The 19,606-nt window shown below is 35.8% G+C and overlaps 1 protein-coding gene and 1 non-coding gene across 2 annotated transcripts in view; one reads left to right on the top strand and one right to left on the bottom strand.

The window, feature by feature from the left end:
• The window catches only part of LOC150108113 (protein-L-isoaspartate O-methyltransferase domain-containing protein 1-like), a 115,245-nt gene that overhangs the window by 84,049 nt on the left and 11,590 nt on the right, over positions 1-19,606 (top strand). The window contains exon 4 of the mRNA XM_090415598.1: positions 11,457-11,574. Coding sequence (XP_090271724.1) covers positions 11,457-11,574 — 118 coding nt within the window. The remainder of the gene's footprint in view (positions 1-11,456; positions 11,575-19,606) is intronic.
• On the bottom strand, positions 13,906-14,204 carry LOC150108114 (signal recognition particle RNA). The gene has a single exon (XR_016548164.1).

Below are 19,606 nucleotides of genomic sequence, written 5' to 3'. Positions count from 1 at the left end.
ATTCCTCTCCCTTATTCCGAATACTCCAATTATAGAAATATATATATATATATACAGTAAAACCCCTTTTTTACACTTTTCAGGGGACTGATGGAAAAAAGTGCAAATTGCAGGAAAGTGTAAATAACAGGAAATGTAATAAAACATTAAAAAAAAGGCTAAAAGATGACTTACTGCTAGTATGTGATTCTACATACATACTAGATTACAAAATTTAATAACTGAAAATAAATGAATTTACAATGTACTTACATTATCTATTTAAAAAATCTTTAATTGTTGATTGTTTTTTTTTTTTTTTTTTTTTTTTTTTTTTTTTTTTTTTTTTTTTTTTGACTTAGCACCAGATTGCTTTGCATTGAGTTCAATGCCTGGCCTGTTTTTTTAATATCATGTTCAAAGTGGACACGGAGAGTCCAAGATCTTATGCTAAATGCACACGTGTTCCGGCATGCCAATTTACACGTCACAGAATTACCATCTTTTCTTCTACCGAAATACATTTTGTCTTTTTTCTCCATGTTACTAACATGGATAATCCACCACTGCAACTTGAAAGCAACTTTCACACCTAAATTACGTTGCAGAAATTCTGCAATATCAATTCGTACTGTGATTGAAAAATCATGGTATCGCTCATCACTACAGTACTGCTGCATGCGCGCAAGTCACCGTGATAGCGGAAACGACATTACAGCTGAATGCAATGCCACCTGAGAACAGAAATGCGCAGATTTCCGCTGAAATCGATTCGAAAATCTGTATTGCCACCGAGAAAAAAAAATGCAAAGCACGGTAATAACATCCACATCAAGTTGTTAATGGTGGGAAAACAATACATCGTGAGAATAGGCCTTAAAACGGGACCAACAGAAAATGACGTTAATGGCAGGAAAACGTAAATTGCGGGAACGTAAAAACGGGGTTTTACTGTATATATGTGTGTGTGTGTGTATATATATATATGTATATATACACTCCATTTATTAAAAAAAAAAAAAAAAAATCAGCTAACGCCTTTTATTTCCTTATAGGGAGTAGGCAAGGCCTTTATACCCTATCTAGCTTTTAGAGACTGAGTAGGCAGTTCAGTTTCCACTGGTAGCTAATCAGAGATAGCTGGCCTATACTATAACTAATTATAGCAGCCACCGACGAAGAGACTGGCAAGCAAGTGCTGCCGTCTCTTAGTATCAAACCCTAACAAGATGTGTTACTCTCTGAAATGATGTGGGTACTACGGTCGATTTTCTTGAGTTTCCGGGAGGAAAAACCTGCTTGCCTGTGCCAGGGATCGACTAACTCGAGAACCGGTCGAATAAAGGCTTAGAAAAAGTTCCTCCAGTTGGCGACTAGACTTGAACTTAAGTCCAACTTCGAGCGACCAAGTGCAGAGGACTCGAGCACCACTTCCACTGAGCTACACAAGCCAAGAAATTACATATTTGGTTTAATCCTTTATCCAAGTGTAAGCAAACAAAGTTTACGCCTGAAATATAATCACGACTAGGGCAACTCGTATATAGAAGCTAATGACTTCACATCGCTTGCCTTAGTATCCCATAATGTAAAGGACATATCCTTACAGGTATATATAATGCTATGCTTTATGGGAAGGGTCACTACCCAGACCAGTTTTAACCTTTATTGAGGTCTTATCAGTGGGAGCCAGACTCAGTGGTGATACTAAGGTTGAAGTAATGCAGAAGTCACATTTTTGTATATGAGTTGCCAAAAGGTGTCGCACCTTATTATTAAAATTCTGTGGATTAGAGATAGTTGTTGGAAGTTTTTCCACTTGATTATACTATAAATTAAAGATACCATGAAATTATATACTTGGTTTAATCCTTTATCCAAATGTAAGCAAACAAAGTTTGCACCTGAAATATAATCAGGACTAGGGCAACTGGGTAGTGACACTTCCCATAAAGCATAGCATTATACGTACTACCCATAAGGATATGTGCTTTGCTTTATGGAATACTAAGGCAAGTGATGTGAAGTCATTAGCTTCTATATATGAGTTGCCCTAGTCCTGATTATATTTTTTGTTTGCTTACACTTGGATAAAAGATTAAACCAAGTATATAATTTCTTGGTATCTTTAATTTAAACCAATGAAAATGACCATTTAACTACTAGAAACTATATTTATGTCATGTGATGCAGTTTCTATGAACATGAGTGTATTCTGCATATACTGCAGCTTGCAACAGCTGTAAAAGAATCATCACCAAATCCAAATCAGACTTTAAAAAAGGAAAATGCTACAAACTCGCTTCCTGTCCAAATGGCAGTCACTCCTTTTGGTCCCTTGTCAAGGCATTGGTGAAACTTTTGTCCACCCAGGTTTACATGACTCACATCTGGATGGTACTAAGTCGCTTTACCTAAAGACAAGGCTGACACCACTTATGATCATCATCAAATTCCTGATATGTACCCTCAGGGGAGTTGTACAGGATAATTATGATAGTACTACTTGAAAATGTTATACCATTACTAACTTCTGATCAATAATTTTCTTCCAAATTAATTTGTTATCTGTCAAGACTCCATTATTATCAGATCTTAGATTTCTATCTTTTAAGGCCTTTTAATATATTAATCCATCTACATCTTGGTCTTCCTCTGGGTTTTTTATCTGCCAGGTTGGCAGATAAAAGACCCAGAAAAAAAGATTAACACTTGTTAATCTTGCTCTCCATTTTGTTTAATTGGCCATACCAACTGAGATTAGCTCTTCTAACACATTTCTGAATGTTAACAATGGCGAGTTCTTTCCTAATTTCCTTATTTTTAATGTGATACTACCATCGATCCCATTTGTTCGTTCCACTAATCTTTCTCAAAACTCTCATTATCAGAGGTCTCTAGTCATGATCAAGTGTTTTATTTCTAACCCAGCTCTTGGATCCATAACTTAACATTGGTTGAACAATGTCTTGTATACAGCCAATTCAGTGATTTGACTAATTTCTTTCTCATTTCATATAAAGTTATTCAGCTGACTTCCTACTATAACCATACGATATCGGCTAGACTAATTCTATTGTCTTTTTCTATAATTAATTTACTATCTTGACTAAATATTGTTTCTAAATAGCTGAAATGTTTTCCTTGTTCTATATGTTCACCATTCAGGATATAGTTGATGTTTTCAAAGTTTCTGCCTATTTGCTTTGTCTTTTTATTACTGATTTTCATACCAAATTTATTACAACAGTTATTCAATTTAGTCAGGGAATCTTGCAAACTTGTAATGAATTTATTCAGAAGTATAATATCATCTGCATAAAGTAAAGAGCTAAGATTAACATCGCCAATTTTGATATTAGATTTAATACCACTTCATAATGTGATCCAAAAAAATAATGATTAATAGTGGAGATAATGTGCACCCTTCGCACACCTGATTTTACCTTAAACTATCTTCCCTGTACATCCTTCGATTCTCACCTGACTTCAGCTTAAGTAGGGACTATGTATTGCTTGTCCCATTTACACCATATAACTGTAGCATTTTAAGAGCTTTCCTCTTGGCTCCCTTTCATATGTCATTTTCAGATAAAACTTAAAATACAAATCCTTGTTATATTCACAAGATTTCTCGACTATTTGTCTTAAAGTGAAAATCTGACCCTGACAACCTCTATTTGGTCTGAATCCAGCTTGTTCTTTAACAAGCTATCCTTCCACAATTTTTCTTAGCAATTTCTCAAGCATACTTCAGTTTTATTTCCCTTATTATGGATGGGTACTGTGAGAGCTCTAATCCAGTCATCTGGAATTCGAACCTCTGACCAAGCCTTCTGAATTATTATATGCAGCCACTGTTAAACTTTTATACCTCCATATTTGAACATTTCTGGCTAAATTACTTTTGCTCCAGCTGCCTTTCCACATTTCAAGTTGTTGATGACTTTTTCTACTTCAAATATGGATATGTATTCCTGACTGCATTCCTGCAGTCAGGAGTTTTCTACCATCATGCTGACATGCTTGCTTCATTTAGTAGTCTTTCAAAAGTAATAACTCCAGACATTTAGAATATCTTTATCTGACAGTTTTCATGTACTCTTTATCATCTCTGATTCTTTTTACAGTACTCTTTCTTCCATTTCTAAGTTTTTTAATAGCCTCCAGAATATTTTCATCATCATATCTGCTCATCCATCCGTCTTAGGATGGGTTGAGTCCCCCCCCCCCCACCGAGGGGCTTACAGTTAATTAATTCAGCCATGTCACCACTACTTGCTTCATCCCCTAAGGGCAGTATTTCTGACTGTAATCCATGTGTGTTCACAGGAATGGTTTACCTGTTATGGGGGAAGAAAAAACAGAATTTCTGTGAGGAAAAAAAACCTACCTCCGTATGAGACCGACTACTCACCTTTAGTTGAAAGCGACCAGATAAAGGTTCCTCATGTCACTGATGGGAATCGAATCTGTCTTTCTGACCAAAGGGCTTTGTCTATACTGACAGAGCTATGGAGGCTCACCAGAAAGAATATTTTGTCACTTTTCTAATATTTATTTTTTATGTTCTTACCCAAGTTTTTCCTTCACTTTCGTTTAGCTAGTTTTATACAGTGCTTTGTTTTCTTACATTTTTCTCTATATTCTCTAAGAGCACAAGCTTGACTTACTTGCTAGGAAGTTTCCATATACTTTCTTCTTTTCTTTGACTGCCTCTTTAACCTCCTCAGTCCACTATGGAGTTCGGATATTTCTATCCTTACAGACAACTTCATCACGTTTCTCTGACTGAATCAATGTTTTCTTCAGGATTTGCCATTGAATCTCCAAGGTTTGATTCTTGTTTTCAAATGCTTTCATTTTTTCTTCAATGATGTTTGTGTATTTGAGTCTACAGTTCACCTTTGAAAGCTGCTCAACCTTGATTTGTTTTAAAACTTTCTTACATACTCTTCAATATGAAATTCAATTTTATTCAGCTCAAAACTAAATAGTGATCACTTCCTATTTCAAATTCTCTGTATACTCTTGTGTCCTGAACCAGTGTGAAAACATTGCTATCAACTATAACATAGTCTGTGAAACTTTTCTTATTTCTTGCATCTTTTCTCTATGTGAATTTGTACACATTTTTATAGTTTGGAACATGGTGTTAGTAATAACTAATTCATGTCCTGTACTTCTATCCAGGAGGCATTTACCATTATTATTAGCTTTGCATTTCTCCAAATTTTCCTAAAACATTTTTATATGTCTGGTAATCATTTTCTTCTCTGCTGTTTAGATCTTCAACAAGGACAAACGTTTCCTTTTTTATTGCGCCAGGTGTTTTCTCTAATGCCTCAAAAAATTCCTTCATGTCTTCCTTGACAACTTCTGTGGGACCATAAGCACAGATAAGTCTCATTGTCCAGTTTCCCCATTCTGATATTGCCCACATCACTACTTGATATTGCCTATCATTGAAGAAGATCATCCTCATATTTAATGTTGAATGCTACCCCGTCTTTTACCTGCTTGTTATTGCCTGAACATAACATTTTATATTTATTGCTAAGAAAGATCTCATCTATTTTGGTCACACCTATTATGTTGATCTGGCACTCATCCAATTCTTCTGCTAATTCCATTTCTTTTCCATTGATGCTACTTATGTTGATAGTACCTATCTTATACTCTGTTGATGTTGACTTGGGATGTGTTCTGAAATTTATTCCAGTAGTTGACTTTTTGTTGTTCACCCTGGTTCCCTGACATAAACAATGCGGTATTGGTTAATCAGGCGACGCCACAGACAGCATGAAATTCTGTCATGTTGTACTGGTATTTTGCATTGTGGTTTAATTCAATAAGAATACAATTTGGTTGGCTAAATTCCAAACTGCCAGCCCACCCTGATTTGTTCCATATCCAGATAGATACCTAACAGGATGCATGCATTCCTTAAAAGACTGTTTGGAGATCTCATTCCAGTTATACAGCCCGGCACCACTTTTCTTTTCCAATTCCTGCACTAATGACCTGGGCAAAGTTCTCTCCACTCTACCAAGAACTGCTCTCTCCATGTCGTCCACTAGAAAGAAATCTGAAGAACCTTAATAACCTGAACACAAACAAGGTATCTGGTCCTGATGGTATTCCACTTGTGTTAAAAACTTGTGCCCCAAAACTGACTCCTATACTCTATTGCCTCTTCAGTTTATCCTATTCAACTGGCATCTACCTTACAGCATGGAAACAGATCCATCCAGCCTGTCCGAAGGAAAAGTGATGTGTCAGCCAACAAACTACCAGCCAATTGCTCTCACTTCTGTTCTCTCTAAAATTATGGAGAAGGTCATTAACAAGAAACTTCTGCACCACCTAGAGATCTGCCAACTAATCAGTAACCAATAATACAGATTCTGCCACTTATGATCCACAGCTGATCCTCTAGCTTTCACCACCCACCTCTGTACTCGAGCAAAGGTAAAATTGGGAGTAACTCACAAAGTTGCTCTTTCCATTTCAAAAGTATTTGATTGGGTTTAGAATAGGGGGCCTACTTAACAAATTGCCATCCTATGGTTTGCCTTCCACACTGTCAACTGGATCACCAGCTTTCTAATTGGTTGCTCATTACGTGTCATGGTGGATGGTTTCCTCCACCATGACACGTAAGATTTCCGTGCCAAGGCAGAAGTATCCCATTCCATTCTTTTGCCTACTCTCTTCCTCTTTATAAAAATGACTTGCTCTCACAGACTTCTCATCCTATCCATAACTTTGCTGATAGCAGTCCACTCCATTCTTCCTTTTCATTTCACAACCCTTATAGTGCTCAAGTGTTAGAATCCTCAAGATCCACCCTGACCATTTATCCTGAACTCTGATCTGATCTGAACTGGCCTATAATTTGTAGCCCATCTTATCACCATCCTAGTGAAGTGGAAGAATTTTGCCCTCCTTCCACTCCTTTGGGACTTGTGCTGTACTAACTTCCTGGAACATTTACTTAAGACACAGACAGTAATATGTCATCAAGACTTGTTGCCTTATTGAATCAAGCTTACTTAACTCGTGTACTTCTTGCCTACTCAAATATAGAGAGACTGGGAGAAGTTGGAGCCATCTTCTCCCAGTCCCTCTACACTTCAGCTTCTCATGATTTCACACTGATGAGAATGAATTTGCTCACTGAATACCTTAACTAAATCCTCTGCAGCAGTTACTAATTTATTGTTTCCATTGTTAATGTCAACTTATCATAATCATTCTTCCTTCTATTTCCCACACACACACACATATATATGATTTGTTGTATTAACTTGGAATTGGGATATGTTCATACTTTTATATACTGACTGAGATCCGAGAATTAGAACAAACAATTAAATTTATTAAATACGCAACATGTTTCATCAGAGTAGCCGACTTCTTCAGGCTTGAGAGAAAATAGAAAGCCAATAAAAAACACTATAAAGAAACATTGAGTCACTATAAAACTATAAATTATAAAACTGTAAATTCGACTATAAACTACAGTTAACTTTGAACTGGAGCTACAGTCCATGTTAAAGTTCTATTGTTAGCCACCTGTGCGCGTGTGGCTTCACGAGTGCGCCAATATCTGACAGCAGAGCTGAATGAGTCTGGTAAATTGTAGCTGAGGTTACTGTTTATATGAAGAGGGTCCATGACAATTTCTTTAGACTCGACTATGCAGCGTTCTACCTCGTCGTGGCATATGTGAAGGTTTGAAGTTGTTGTCCAGTTTATCTCATGTTGGCGGCCTTCATTATTTGTGTTTACTGAAAACAGGACATGGCTTGAGAGGGCACTAGCTCTGGTTCTTTTGTAAGCATTGTCTCTTCGGTGTTCTTCGAGACATAGGAGGATGGATTTTTCCGTTTGACCATAGTATGGTTTTCCGCAGTCACATGTGATTTTGTACACCTGAGAATTGTAGGTGGTTGTGAGCTTGTTTCTATTTGCTTAAACTTGGTCTTAGTTTGGAAAGAGTAGAGAAGCACGTTTTTATGTTAAACTTTCCCAGAATTCTTCTTAGTTTCTTGGAGAGCGTGCTGATGTATGGCAAGGAGATATAACCTTTAGGGTCGTCCTGTCTTTCTATGTTGTTTCGTTGACGGTGGTATAGTTGTTTATTGATAGTTTTTGAAGAGTAGCCATTGTTTTTGAAGGTCCTTTTAAGATGTTGTAGTTCGTTTTTTAGTTCTTCATCTGACAGTACAGATCTGGCACGATGCGCTAGAGTTGAGATGATACCCATCTTCTGTGCCAGATAGTGATGTGAGGACGCATGCAGGTATCTGTGTACCGAGATTTTTATGGAGTCAGATATCTTAGTAAGTTTTACATCCAGAAAAGGTAGAGATCCATTTTCTTCAATCTCCATGGTTAATTTGATGTCTTGGTGGAAGTTGTTTAAGTGATTTAAAAAAGTGTGAAGATTGTCAATACCATGTTCCCAGATAAGGAATATGTCATCAACATATCTAAGCCAAATTTTTGGCTTAAATGTAGAAGAGGAGATTGCCTTTTGTTTGAAGTCCTCGAAAAAGATGTTGGCTAGTATTGGAGAGAGGGGACTGCCCATTGATAATCCTTTATTCTGTTTGTAAATTTTTCCTTCAAATTCAAAGTAGCCAGAGTTAACACAATGAGGTAACAGAGAGAACATCTTCTTTGAAATCTTGTTGCTTAAAATATGGAGAACTTTTTGCGTCGGAATGTTTGTGAAGAGAGCTACTACGTCAAAGCTCACCATGATGTCAGAAAACTTGAGTTTTATATTCTTAATTTTAGAGACAAAGTCTGTTGAGTTTTTTATATAAGAAGGAGATTTTCCTGCAAAACCTTTTAAGGATGATGCCAGATATTTTGATAACCGGTAGGTGGGTGAGTCAGTACTATCTACTATGGGTCTCAGTGGGCAGTTTTCTTTGTGTACCTTTGGGAGACCATATAACCTTGGAAGGAGTGGATGTAAAGAACGAATGGCGTATGTTTTGTTTCGTGGAAGTTCTGTGGCCTTTTGTAGAAGGTTATTTGTTATGAATCTCCCTCGTTAGGTCTCAGTTTCCGAGTATGTATCCAACTCTAACAACGTTAAGTTTTTTTCCCGGTAGTCTGTTTTATTAAGAACTACAGTTGCATTGCCCTTGTCAGCTTGTAGGATAACGATGTCTTTATTTTTCCTTAGATTTTTGATTGCAAGCCTTTCACCAGGGGGAGATATTATCAGATGGAGGTTTTGTATTATTGATCACAAATATTACTTCCATGCAAAGTAAACTCGCATCTGTGGTAGGAATTAGTGAAGCGGCTTTCTCCATCTTAGTTAGAAATAGTTCTTTGAGAATGCTTTTAGGTGCAAGGACAAAATTGAGACCTTTTCTGAGAATTTGTTCTTCGTCATGATTTAGAACATACGGCGATTTGTTTATCACTAATTTTTTAAGTCTTTCATGAAGATTATTAAGAGTTGGCTGTTCTTGTGTTGACTTGAGCGAATTGAACTTGCTGATGAGTTTGTATTTATTTAAGTTTTGAGATCTTAATGCGCAGCGTGTACTTATTTCTTTAACGTAATTCCATGACACGTGGTCTAAGGAAGCTGTTAATTGGTTTTCTAAATATGATTTTTCTGTAAAGAGAAATATATATATATATATAAATAATAAAATTCTAAGATTTTTCTTGGCCTGATTTGCTAATTTCTTCTCAAACTGCACTTTTGCTGTCCTTATCGAATGAGTCGCCTTCCTAGTCTGCTCTTTATCGTCTTCATGCAACTGAATGTTGCCATTATTCATTATTCTTGTACTGCATCTGTAGTGCCTTCTTCAAGATTTCATGCTAAATCTTTTTATGTACTTGACGCCTACTTTATTTAGTCTTTTGACTTTCACAATATTATTATTATTGCAAGAAACTCCAAGGAGTCCTTAGACTCGTCGAGGGAGACATTTTAACATCATGTCAAGAACTATCCAACATTTGCGCAGTATCTATCAAACTTTGCTTTGAGCTCATTCACAGTTATGCCACACACAACAGACTCTGGCAACCTATTTCACTCATTCGCTACTCTCCAAGCAAAAAACTTAGTTCTAACACCCTTGTTAACTACACCCTTACTCAGTATCTCACTACCAGACTGTTCTGAAAAATTTCCTCTGAATTAATCTTCTAAAAATCCTTTAGTAATTTGTATGTCTCAGTCATATCACCCCTTTTCCGCCTATCAATCAGTTTCTGTAACCCACAAATCTTCAACCTGTTCTTGTAAAGTTCATTCCATCGACCAGCTACCATCTTGGCCACTCCTCTCTCCATCTCATCACCAAGAAACCCTGACACCCAGATCTGCATGCAGTAATCAAGATGGGATCTTATCAAGGCTCAATAAAGAGGAACAATAACCTGCTTGTCTCTGCTAATCAAAGTATTCTTCAGTAACTGAATGATCTGATGAGGTGCTTTAGCCATTTTTGATATGTGCCCCTTAAACTTTAACTCCCTATCCATTAAAACTCTCAAATCTTTGGCTTTGTCAGTTTCCTAGAGTACAGTTCCACCAATATGGTATACAGCTGGTAATCATCCCTTTCACCCCAAAATGCATAACTTTACACTTTGTCACATTAAACTCAGGTCCATTCTCCTTTGCCCAGTCTGCCAATCTGTCCAAATCATCCTACATAATGTTGATATCAACTGTATTAACTATTGCTCTACCCAACTTTGCATCATTGGCAAATAACTGAACAGTTCCTCTTAGATCCTTTCCTATATCGTCAATGAACAAATTAAACAGTAGTAGCTTTCCAAGAACAGAACCCTACAGCACGTCACTAGTCACAAGCTTTCTTTTAGACTACTCTTGAATAAACTACTCTGATATCTCTCCATCAACAATCCTCCTATCCATCTCACCAACCCTATATCCATCTCCATGTGCTGCAGTTTACTGATTAGAATTTCATGTGGTATCCTGTCAGAGTCCTGCAGTATCTCTGTAAAATCCATTACCTTTATCCAAGTCAACTGTCACTATTATAGAACGTAAGCAAGTTACTGAGGCATGATCTACCCTTCACAAAACCATGCTGCCACCATACAGTTATTCACATATTGATGCTATTATATATCTCTTGGTCAGTGCCCAAGCAGCTTTCTCTTTCACTTTCATTTTGATTCCTATCATAAGATAATTAAAGATTAAGAAGATTATTGTATCATTAGTCAAGAGCTTATTATTGGTGTTTTAAAATTGTGATGATTCATTTCTGGTAGTTTATATTTAAAAGGAAATTTTATATATTCATGTTTAAAAAAAAATAATTTATACTTACAAAAAATGTACATGCATACTTAAAATATACAAGTGCATAAAATTCTGGTATTTGTGGATGCATTGTTATGTTTTCTTTTGTGAGATTTGCTATTTTATAAAATATTTATTTTAACAGCTGCTACAAGTAACTAGGACAAGTGAAGTTAGTTGGGATGTGAAAAGCATCTTGCCAGTATCATTTGCATCGTTAATTCTTCCCAGTCCTGGAGAGTCACTTAACTGTGTTAGACTACGTATGTCACTTGATTTTCATTTATGTCTAATTCTTTTATGTGATGTTTTCAACACTATGAAAGATATACTTTTCCTTTATTCTACATTGAACACTTATCGTAAGCTTTAATGGTGTGTATGTGTGTGGGGATTTCAGACAGCTTGAAGGCGAGTTATTTGAATCCTGAAGGAAAGTAATTTATTTCTATAAATCATTTGATGCATAAAATTAAGCCTGTATAAATATACTTTACAAACTTCTCTTACTATTTGATGAGGGTAAGTAAAAGTTATGTTTACTTATCAAGAAACTAGATCCTTGTTTTCATTACTCTATATGAAACCTCTCCATTTAATATTCATCTAATAATACCTTCATACCAAATTGCATATACTTGCAGATTCACATGAAATTTTAAATCCTATTGTCTTTATCAACTCTTCATTTGAAATATTATCCTAGTTCATAAGATAAATTTAAGACTTCACTACTCTACATTTGACTACTTTACCCAGCTTCGCATTGTCGCCAGAGAGAAATTTGACTCTTAGAAGATTCCCCTTTAAACACTGTTGCCTTTCTCCTGTCTGTCAGTCATTTCTTATTCATCTAACTAAGTGATCATCATTACCTATTTGCCACATTCATTTTAATCATGAATGTGCCAAAAGTTTTGCTGAAATCCAAATAAAGCACATCACATTACCTTGGTCCGTTTCACTCATGATTTCATAAAAAATAAATTTCTCATAATTTATTTTCCCATAATGAAAAACCATACTGTGCTTAACAACCGAACAGCATAGTATGGTTTTTCATTATACAATAAGATTTCTAGATACAATTCTTAATTTTTCCATTACTTTGTATCACAAGATTCACTGTTCTATAATTCCATAACATCTCTACCTCCAATCTTATCACTTGGCAAATCACCAGCCTTACCCAAGTTCTGTGCTAAAGCTTTAGTGGCTCAAGCTAAACCTCCAGCATCTCACTTACACTACAGCTTATAACAACTTCAAAAAAACACACCAGCACATCTAAGCAGATTTTGTAAGGGCCAAATGCACTGAATTTGCTGTTTATTCAAATAATAGTCAAGCCTTCTAGTCACTTGCTAAGGCTGTCGGGCAGAACTTCTGCTAAATACTATGTCTCCTGATAGAACAATGGTAACATCTAAAGATAAGGCAAACCCTTTAGAATCGGTGTTCTCCTCCAACTTTTGTATAGACAACCAAAACAAATCTTTCTCTCTCTACCCCCCCCTGCACTATTCCACAAATTCTTCTCAATATACCTCTGCTGATACTAATAAGTGCTCCAGCCCAGAAAGTGTTTCTCTAGTTGTTCTAAGAACTTTACTCCAGAATTTGCAACAGCAATACAAATTTGCAGAATTTGTATTGCTGTTGCAAGCAGGTCTACTCAACTGGCATCCATCCAACAACAACAACATGGAAGCAAGCTGTTCCTAAAACTGCAAACCCATTTCCTTCACCTCAATACTCTCAAAAGTGCTGAAAAAAAGTTAGCAACCAGCTTCTTCACTGTCTAGGGTCCCATCAGTTAATTAGCGATCACCAGTACATATTCTGCCATTTTCGTTCTACAGCACATCTTCTTGCCAACCTTACCCATCTTTAGACACAGGCCATGGAAAGATTTGGAGAAATTCATGTAGTTGCATATGATATTTTCATGCCTTTTGATCGAGTCTGGCATTGTAGCCTTCTTATCGGCTGCCCTCTTGTGGTCTCCTGAGTAGATTGCTAGCTTCCTGTCTTGGCATTCATTGTGTCATAGTGGATGGTTCCTTCTTGCCTGATTTTCCTATCAATGCTAGAGTATCCCAAAGCTCCGTGCTTTCATCTACACTCTTATCCTCCTATTCACCAGAGAGCTTCTGTCATATCCAGTCATATTCATATCTTTGATATTAATGATAGTATACTTCATTCTTCATCATTTACAAAAGGTATTCAGATGATTCAAGCTCTAAGATCTTCTATGGGCAATGCCTTAAACATAATCCTGCCTTATTCTTCAGAAGATCATGCCTAATTCACCTTGCTCTCCCTCACTTTTGATAACATTCTGCTTATAACTCAGATCAATTTTCTCTTCTTGGTTTAACTTTAACATCTATCTCTATCCTGACATGAACAAATCATGTCCATAGCTCTTTATGCTCCAAAAAAAAAAAAAAGTGTATTCTTTGTTGTTTTAAACATCACTTTTCTTGTACTCAATTCCTAATACTTTTTATTAATCCCATATCTGTCTAATCTTTGAATATTATTATCAGACCTCCATGGAGTCAAATGACTCGTTGCAGGGGGGGGGGAGAACAGAGTCTGTTTTATTAAGCTGCCTGTTGCTCAGTGCCTATTCACAGATTCAATCCCACTACTGCATGACACAGAAGCTTTTGCCTGTTGCATTTCTCCCCTGAGCTAGTTCACTTCTTGTTACTCAACATGATAACTCTGAGCTCTCTCAAAGTCACCATATTGACTCTGTGCTTAGTGCAGACATCCAATCAACACAGGAATGTCGCACAACAGGACTCCACTCTTCAAACCATCCACCAGTTTAAGCCTCCAAGCAGCTGGATTATAGGACACTGCCACAACCATCCCCAGCAGCGAGAATATTGTTCTCACATTTTCTGGTTCTAACCATTACGTCTCTTCTACTCAACTCCTAACACTTCATAAACTCCAGAACTGTCCAACTTAGAATATTGTTCTTGCCTTTGAAGTGGCACACCAAAAATCTCCTTAAGAATATTTTATTGTATCTAGAACAGAACTATTCACTTAATAAGTGAGCCTCTCCCTCCCTCCCTCCCTCCCTCTCTCTCTCTCTCTCTCTTTCTTTCATTGACTTCCTTCAATTACTTTCCCGAAGTGGGGTGGAAAAAGTATTTATTGTACAAATATTCATCTTATCTGTTGTAAGGTATCATTATTGAAAGTAGAAAATAAGGCTTCAATTCTGCTAAATTCATCACCACATTTGCATTACTTTTGTCTGCTTCAGTTATTAATATTGTTATTACTGTATAGTTCCTTTAAAGCACTGATTTCTTTGTTTTGCATGTTGTTTTTGGGAGGTTTGGATTGGATTAAGATGTTGGTTACATCCCAGTGAATGTTATTGGCTATCACTGCATGTAGGTTGTATATTCTGAAGTCTTTCTTGACAATTGTGTTCATAAGATTGTCATGCCACCAGTTTTATATTCATTCCCATTTGCTCCAACTTATGTCATAGAGTTCTGTGTAGTTCTATAGAGTTCTATCTTGTCAAATGCCTTTGCAAAATTCAGTAACATCTGTACCCACTTCTTTTATCCAACCCAGCTGTCACTTTATTGTAAAGTGACTAAATTATTAAGACTAGCTCCTTGCCTTCACAGAACTATACTGTTCTCCATAGAGTATCACATTCCTATCCACTGATTCTTGAATTCTGCCATTAACCAACTTTTCTAATACTTTAACCACCCCTGAGATACTTGATTTGTGATTTGCTATTTCTGTCTTGGAGTCTCCTTTATATAATAAAGGTATCTTCTTGGAAGAGCTGAGACTTAAACAGCTGTGTATTCACATTGATATTCCATAATATGCTAAACATCTTCAGCTTGTTGATATCTGTTTTCATGTGTTTGAACAATTAATTGTGGGAAAATTCATCACGAGAAAATTCTTCGCAAGAAAATTTGAAATCCTATTTCATGTCATTCCCATATATGAAAAAAAGAAATATTTTATGTATTATTTATTATTTTGATTGTAATTCTGAAATTTTTTATTCTATATAAAGTTGTTAATATTCTTTCTTACTTAGATACTACAGAATCTATAGATGGAATATTAATTTTTACAAAACTGAGATAGGATGGTTAGGGAGAAAGGACACCATATTTAAGGATAATAGTTATTTCCAACTAATATTTATAGTTAACTATTTACATATTCCTATTATTCTATTAACTATTCTATTAATAATTAGAATAGTTATCATGGAGAATAGAATATTTATTCTTATAACCATTCACTGGTTTTCTGTTTTATGCATTTAGACATCCATTTAAGTGTGATATTTTTTTTTTATCTGAACAAATTCAGAAGGTGACTTGTTTCAGTTATTGAATACACGTGTATTTTGAAAATCACCACTTTTCTTGCATAGTAAACACATCTTGTATGCTGCTATTGTTTGCAGAGCTAGTTTAAGATCATAGGTGCAATTTTGAGTAATTGTATTAAAAAAAAAGATAATAAATTACATAAATGTTAAGTCAGCATAAGCTAAATTGCCATCTGCTTCTTCAATATTAGTCTTTACCTTGTCCTCCAATACTAGTATTTTATGACACTAAGAAATTTTATATTTAATCTTCTATACTGAAAAAAAAAAAAAAAATATATATATATATATATATATATATATATATATTTATAAGATTCAAATTTAACTGACTAGAACCCGAGAAAGTATAACAAAAACCTTTAATAAATCACGACTAGTTTCATCAGAGTTCCGACTTCTTCAGGTGAGTAAGAAATAACATAAGACTTATAAAAATAACAAGGTAAAAAACATCGACTTTCGAGCTTAATAAAAAGAAGCAGAATAGTAACAGTCATATTTGAATAGGTGACCACGTGCTACTGTTGGCATGAGTAGAATGTGTGTGACAGCTAATTTTAGATCGCCAGTATTGAATTACTGTGCTATGTGAATCGGGCAAATTGTAGCTTAGATTGTTGTTCAAGTTGAAGGGTCCAGAATTATTTCTTTTGATTCTATAATACGTCTTTCAAATTCATCCTTGCAGATATATAAATTGGTTGTGCAGTCCCAATCAACTTGGTGTGGCCATTCTTCAAGGTTAGAGTTTGCAGAGAAAAGCACATGACTGGAAAGGGTGCTCACTCGTGTTCTATTGTAGGAGATGTCACGTCTATGTTCCTCAAGATGAAGTGAAACAGATTTATCTGTCTGGCCAAAATAAGGTCGACCACAGTCGCACACAACTGATAGATATTTACATGGCTCTTCTCATCACTTCCCTCCTCAGAAACTGGGCATCATCTCCACCCTGGCCCATCGAGCAAGATGTCTCACTTCCACTTCCACAGAAGAAGACCTTCAAACAGAGCTTAACTTCCTGAAAAACACTTTTTTAAATAATGGATATTCATCTCGTAACATCACTAAACGTTTCAGACCAACAACCTCAACAAGAAGATGAATCCAACCCTATCACTCATATACAGTTACCATGTATCAGCTCTCTTACCCCAAAACTATCTAAGATTATGAAGAAATTCAACATAAAGACCGACTATACTACTCTGCCAAAACTTTGTTCTTTTCTAAGTCGACCAAAACACAACCAACTGCATTTTCCTGGTGTTTATGAAGTTGTGTGCGACTGTGGTCGACCTTATTTTGGCCAGACAGATAAATCTGTTTCACTTTGTCTTGAGGAACATAGACGTGACATCTCCTACAGTAAAACACAAGTGAGCGTCCTTTCTAGTCGTGCTTTTCTCCGCAAACTCTAACCTCAAAGAACGGCTACACCAAGTTGATTGGGACCGCACAACCAATTTATATATCTGCAAGGATGAATTTGAAAGATGTATTATAGAATCAAAAGAAATAGTTCTGGACCCTTCACACTTGAACAACAATCTAAGCTACAATTTGCCTGATTCACATAGTGCAGTAATCCAATACTGGCGATCTAAAATTAGCTGTCCCACACATTCTACTCATGCCAACAGTAGCACGCAGTCACCTATTCAAATATGACTGTTATTATTCTGCTTCTTTTTATTAAACTGGAAAGTCCATGTTTTTTAACTTGTTATTTTTATAAGTCTTATGTTATTTCTTACTCACCTGAAGAACTCGGAATACCGATGAAACTAGTCTTGATTTATTAAAGGTTTTTGTTATACTTTCTCGGGTTCTAGTCAGTTAAATTTTAATCTTATAAATGTATACATCCCGAGTCAATCCTAATTACAACAATATATATATATATATATATATAGATAGATAGATGCTACCAAAGTGAAATAAGTAATTAATTACTTCTCTTGTGAACCGTTCAAAAATAAACTGTAATCAGAAATATGTCACCAACAACTGACTAGATAGAATACCCGCTTCCACCAGTGATCTGTGGATTTGAAACTTGCAATAGGCATGGATGTTTGTAATTGCAATTAGGTGAGAGATGAATTTCTTCGTCTGAAAATACTAGCATTGGAGGAAAAGGTAAAGACTAGCAGATTATTATGGTCACATTTATGTAATTTTATTATTATTTTCTTTAATATCATTATCATCAAATTCCTGACATGTACCCTCAAGGGGTGTACAGGATATGATACTACTACATCAAAAATTTACATCATTACTAACTTCCTATCTACAATTTTCCTCCAAATCAGTCTGTTACTTGTCAAGACTGCAACATTATCAGATCTTATATTTCTATCGTCTAAGGCACTTTGTACTGTATCAATCCACCTACATCTTGGTCTTCCTCTGGATCGTTTTCCTACCAACCTGGCAGAGAACACTTGTTTTGCTAATCTTTCCTCGCCCATTCTTTTAAGTGACCATATCACCTGAGATTAGCTCTGCTAAAGCATTCCTGGATGCTGACAATGTCAAGTTCTTTCCTAATATCCTCATTTTTAATATGTTATTGCTATTGATGACATTTGTTCACTCCTCTAATCTTTCTCAGGACTCTCATATCTGCGGGTCTCTAGTCTTTGTTCAAGTGTTTTACTTCTGACCCAGCTCTCAGATCCATAACTTAAAACTGGTTTGAACACTGTCTTGTATACAGCTAATTTAGTGTTTTGACTAATTTCTCTCTTATCCCATATGAATTTATTCAGTTGATTTTCTACCATACCAGCTTTGTTGATTCTGTTGTCTATTTCCATATTTAATTTACCATCTTCACTAAAAATTGTGCCTAAGTAGCTGAAATGTTTTACTTGTTCCTTAGGTTCCCTGTTCACAACACAGTTGACATTTTCAACAATTCTGCCTATTTTCATTGTCTTTGTCTTTTTAATGCTGACCTTCATAAAATACCTATTACAACAGTTTTTCAATTTAGTCAGGGAATCTTGCAAACTTGTAGTGGATTTATTTAGAAGTATAACATTGTCCGCATAAAGCAAAGAGCCTGATATTAACATCTCCAATTCTGATATCATGTTTAATACCATTTTCCTTCATAATGTGATCCATATAGATAATGAATAACAGAGGGGATAATGTACATCCTTGTCTCACACCAGATTTAACATTAAACCATCTTCCTGTACTTCCTTCAATTCTAATTGCTGACTCAAATAAAAATACTAAGTATTGCTTGATATAATGCCCCATTGACGCCACCATATAACTGTAGCGTATTGAATAGCTTCTCTCTTGGCACCTTGTCATATGCCTTTTCCAGATTGACAAAACTTAAATACAGATCATTGTAATATTCCCATGCTTTCTCAACTATCTGTTGTAAAGTGAAGATCTGATCCTGACAGCCTCTATTTGGCCTGAATCCAGCTAGTTCTTCACCAAGCTTTTCTTCCACAATTCTTCTCAACCGTTTCTTAAGTATACTGGCATAAATCTTGCATGGAACACACTCAGTAGGGAAATAAAATACCTCTGTAATTCTCACATTCAGTTTTATTTCCCTTTTTATATATGGGTACTATTAGAGCTCTACTCCAATCAACAGGAATTCGTCCCTCTGTCTAGGCCTTCTGATCTGTGCAATGCAGCCACTGTAAGACTTTTATACCACCATACTTCAGCATTTCTGGTTGAATATCATCTACTCCTGGTGCCTTTCCACATTTCAAGCCTTTGATGACTTTTTCTACTTCAAGTATGGATATGTATTCCTGACTGTATGCCTGTTGAATGTTTTTTTTACCACTGTGCTGTCATCACTGCTTGTTTCATTTAGTAGTTTATCAAAGTAATTA

Source organism: Typopeltis vanoorti, chromosome 3, assembly GCF_054136105.1.
Source record: "Typopeltis vanoorti isolate ZY-2024b chromosome 3, IOZ_Tvanoo_1.0, whole genome shotgun sequence".
NCBI lineage: Eukaryota > Metazoa > Arthropoda > Arachnida > Uropygi > Thelyphonidae > Typopeltis > Typopeltis vanoorti.
Note: the sequence above shows the minus strand (reverse complement) of the source record. Positions and strands in the feature narration are given on the sequence as shown.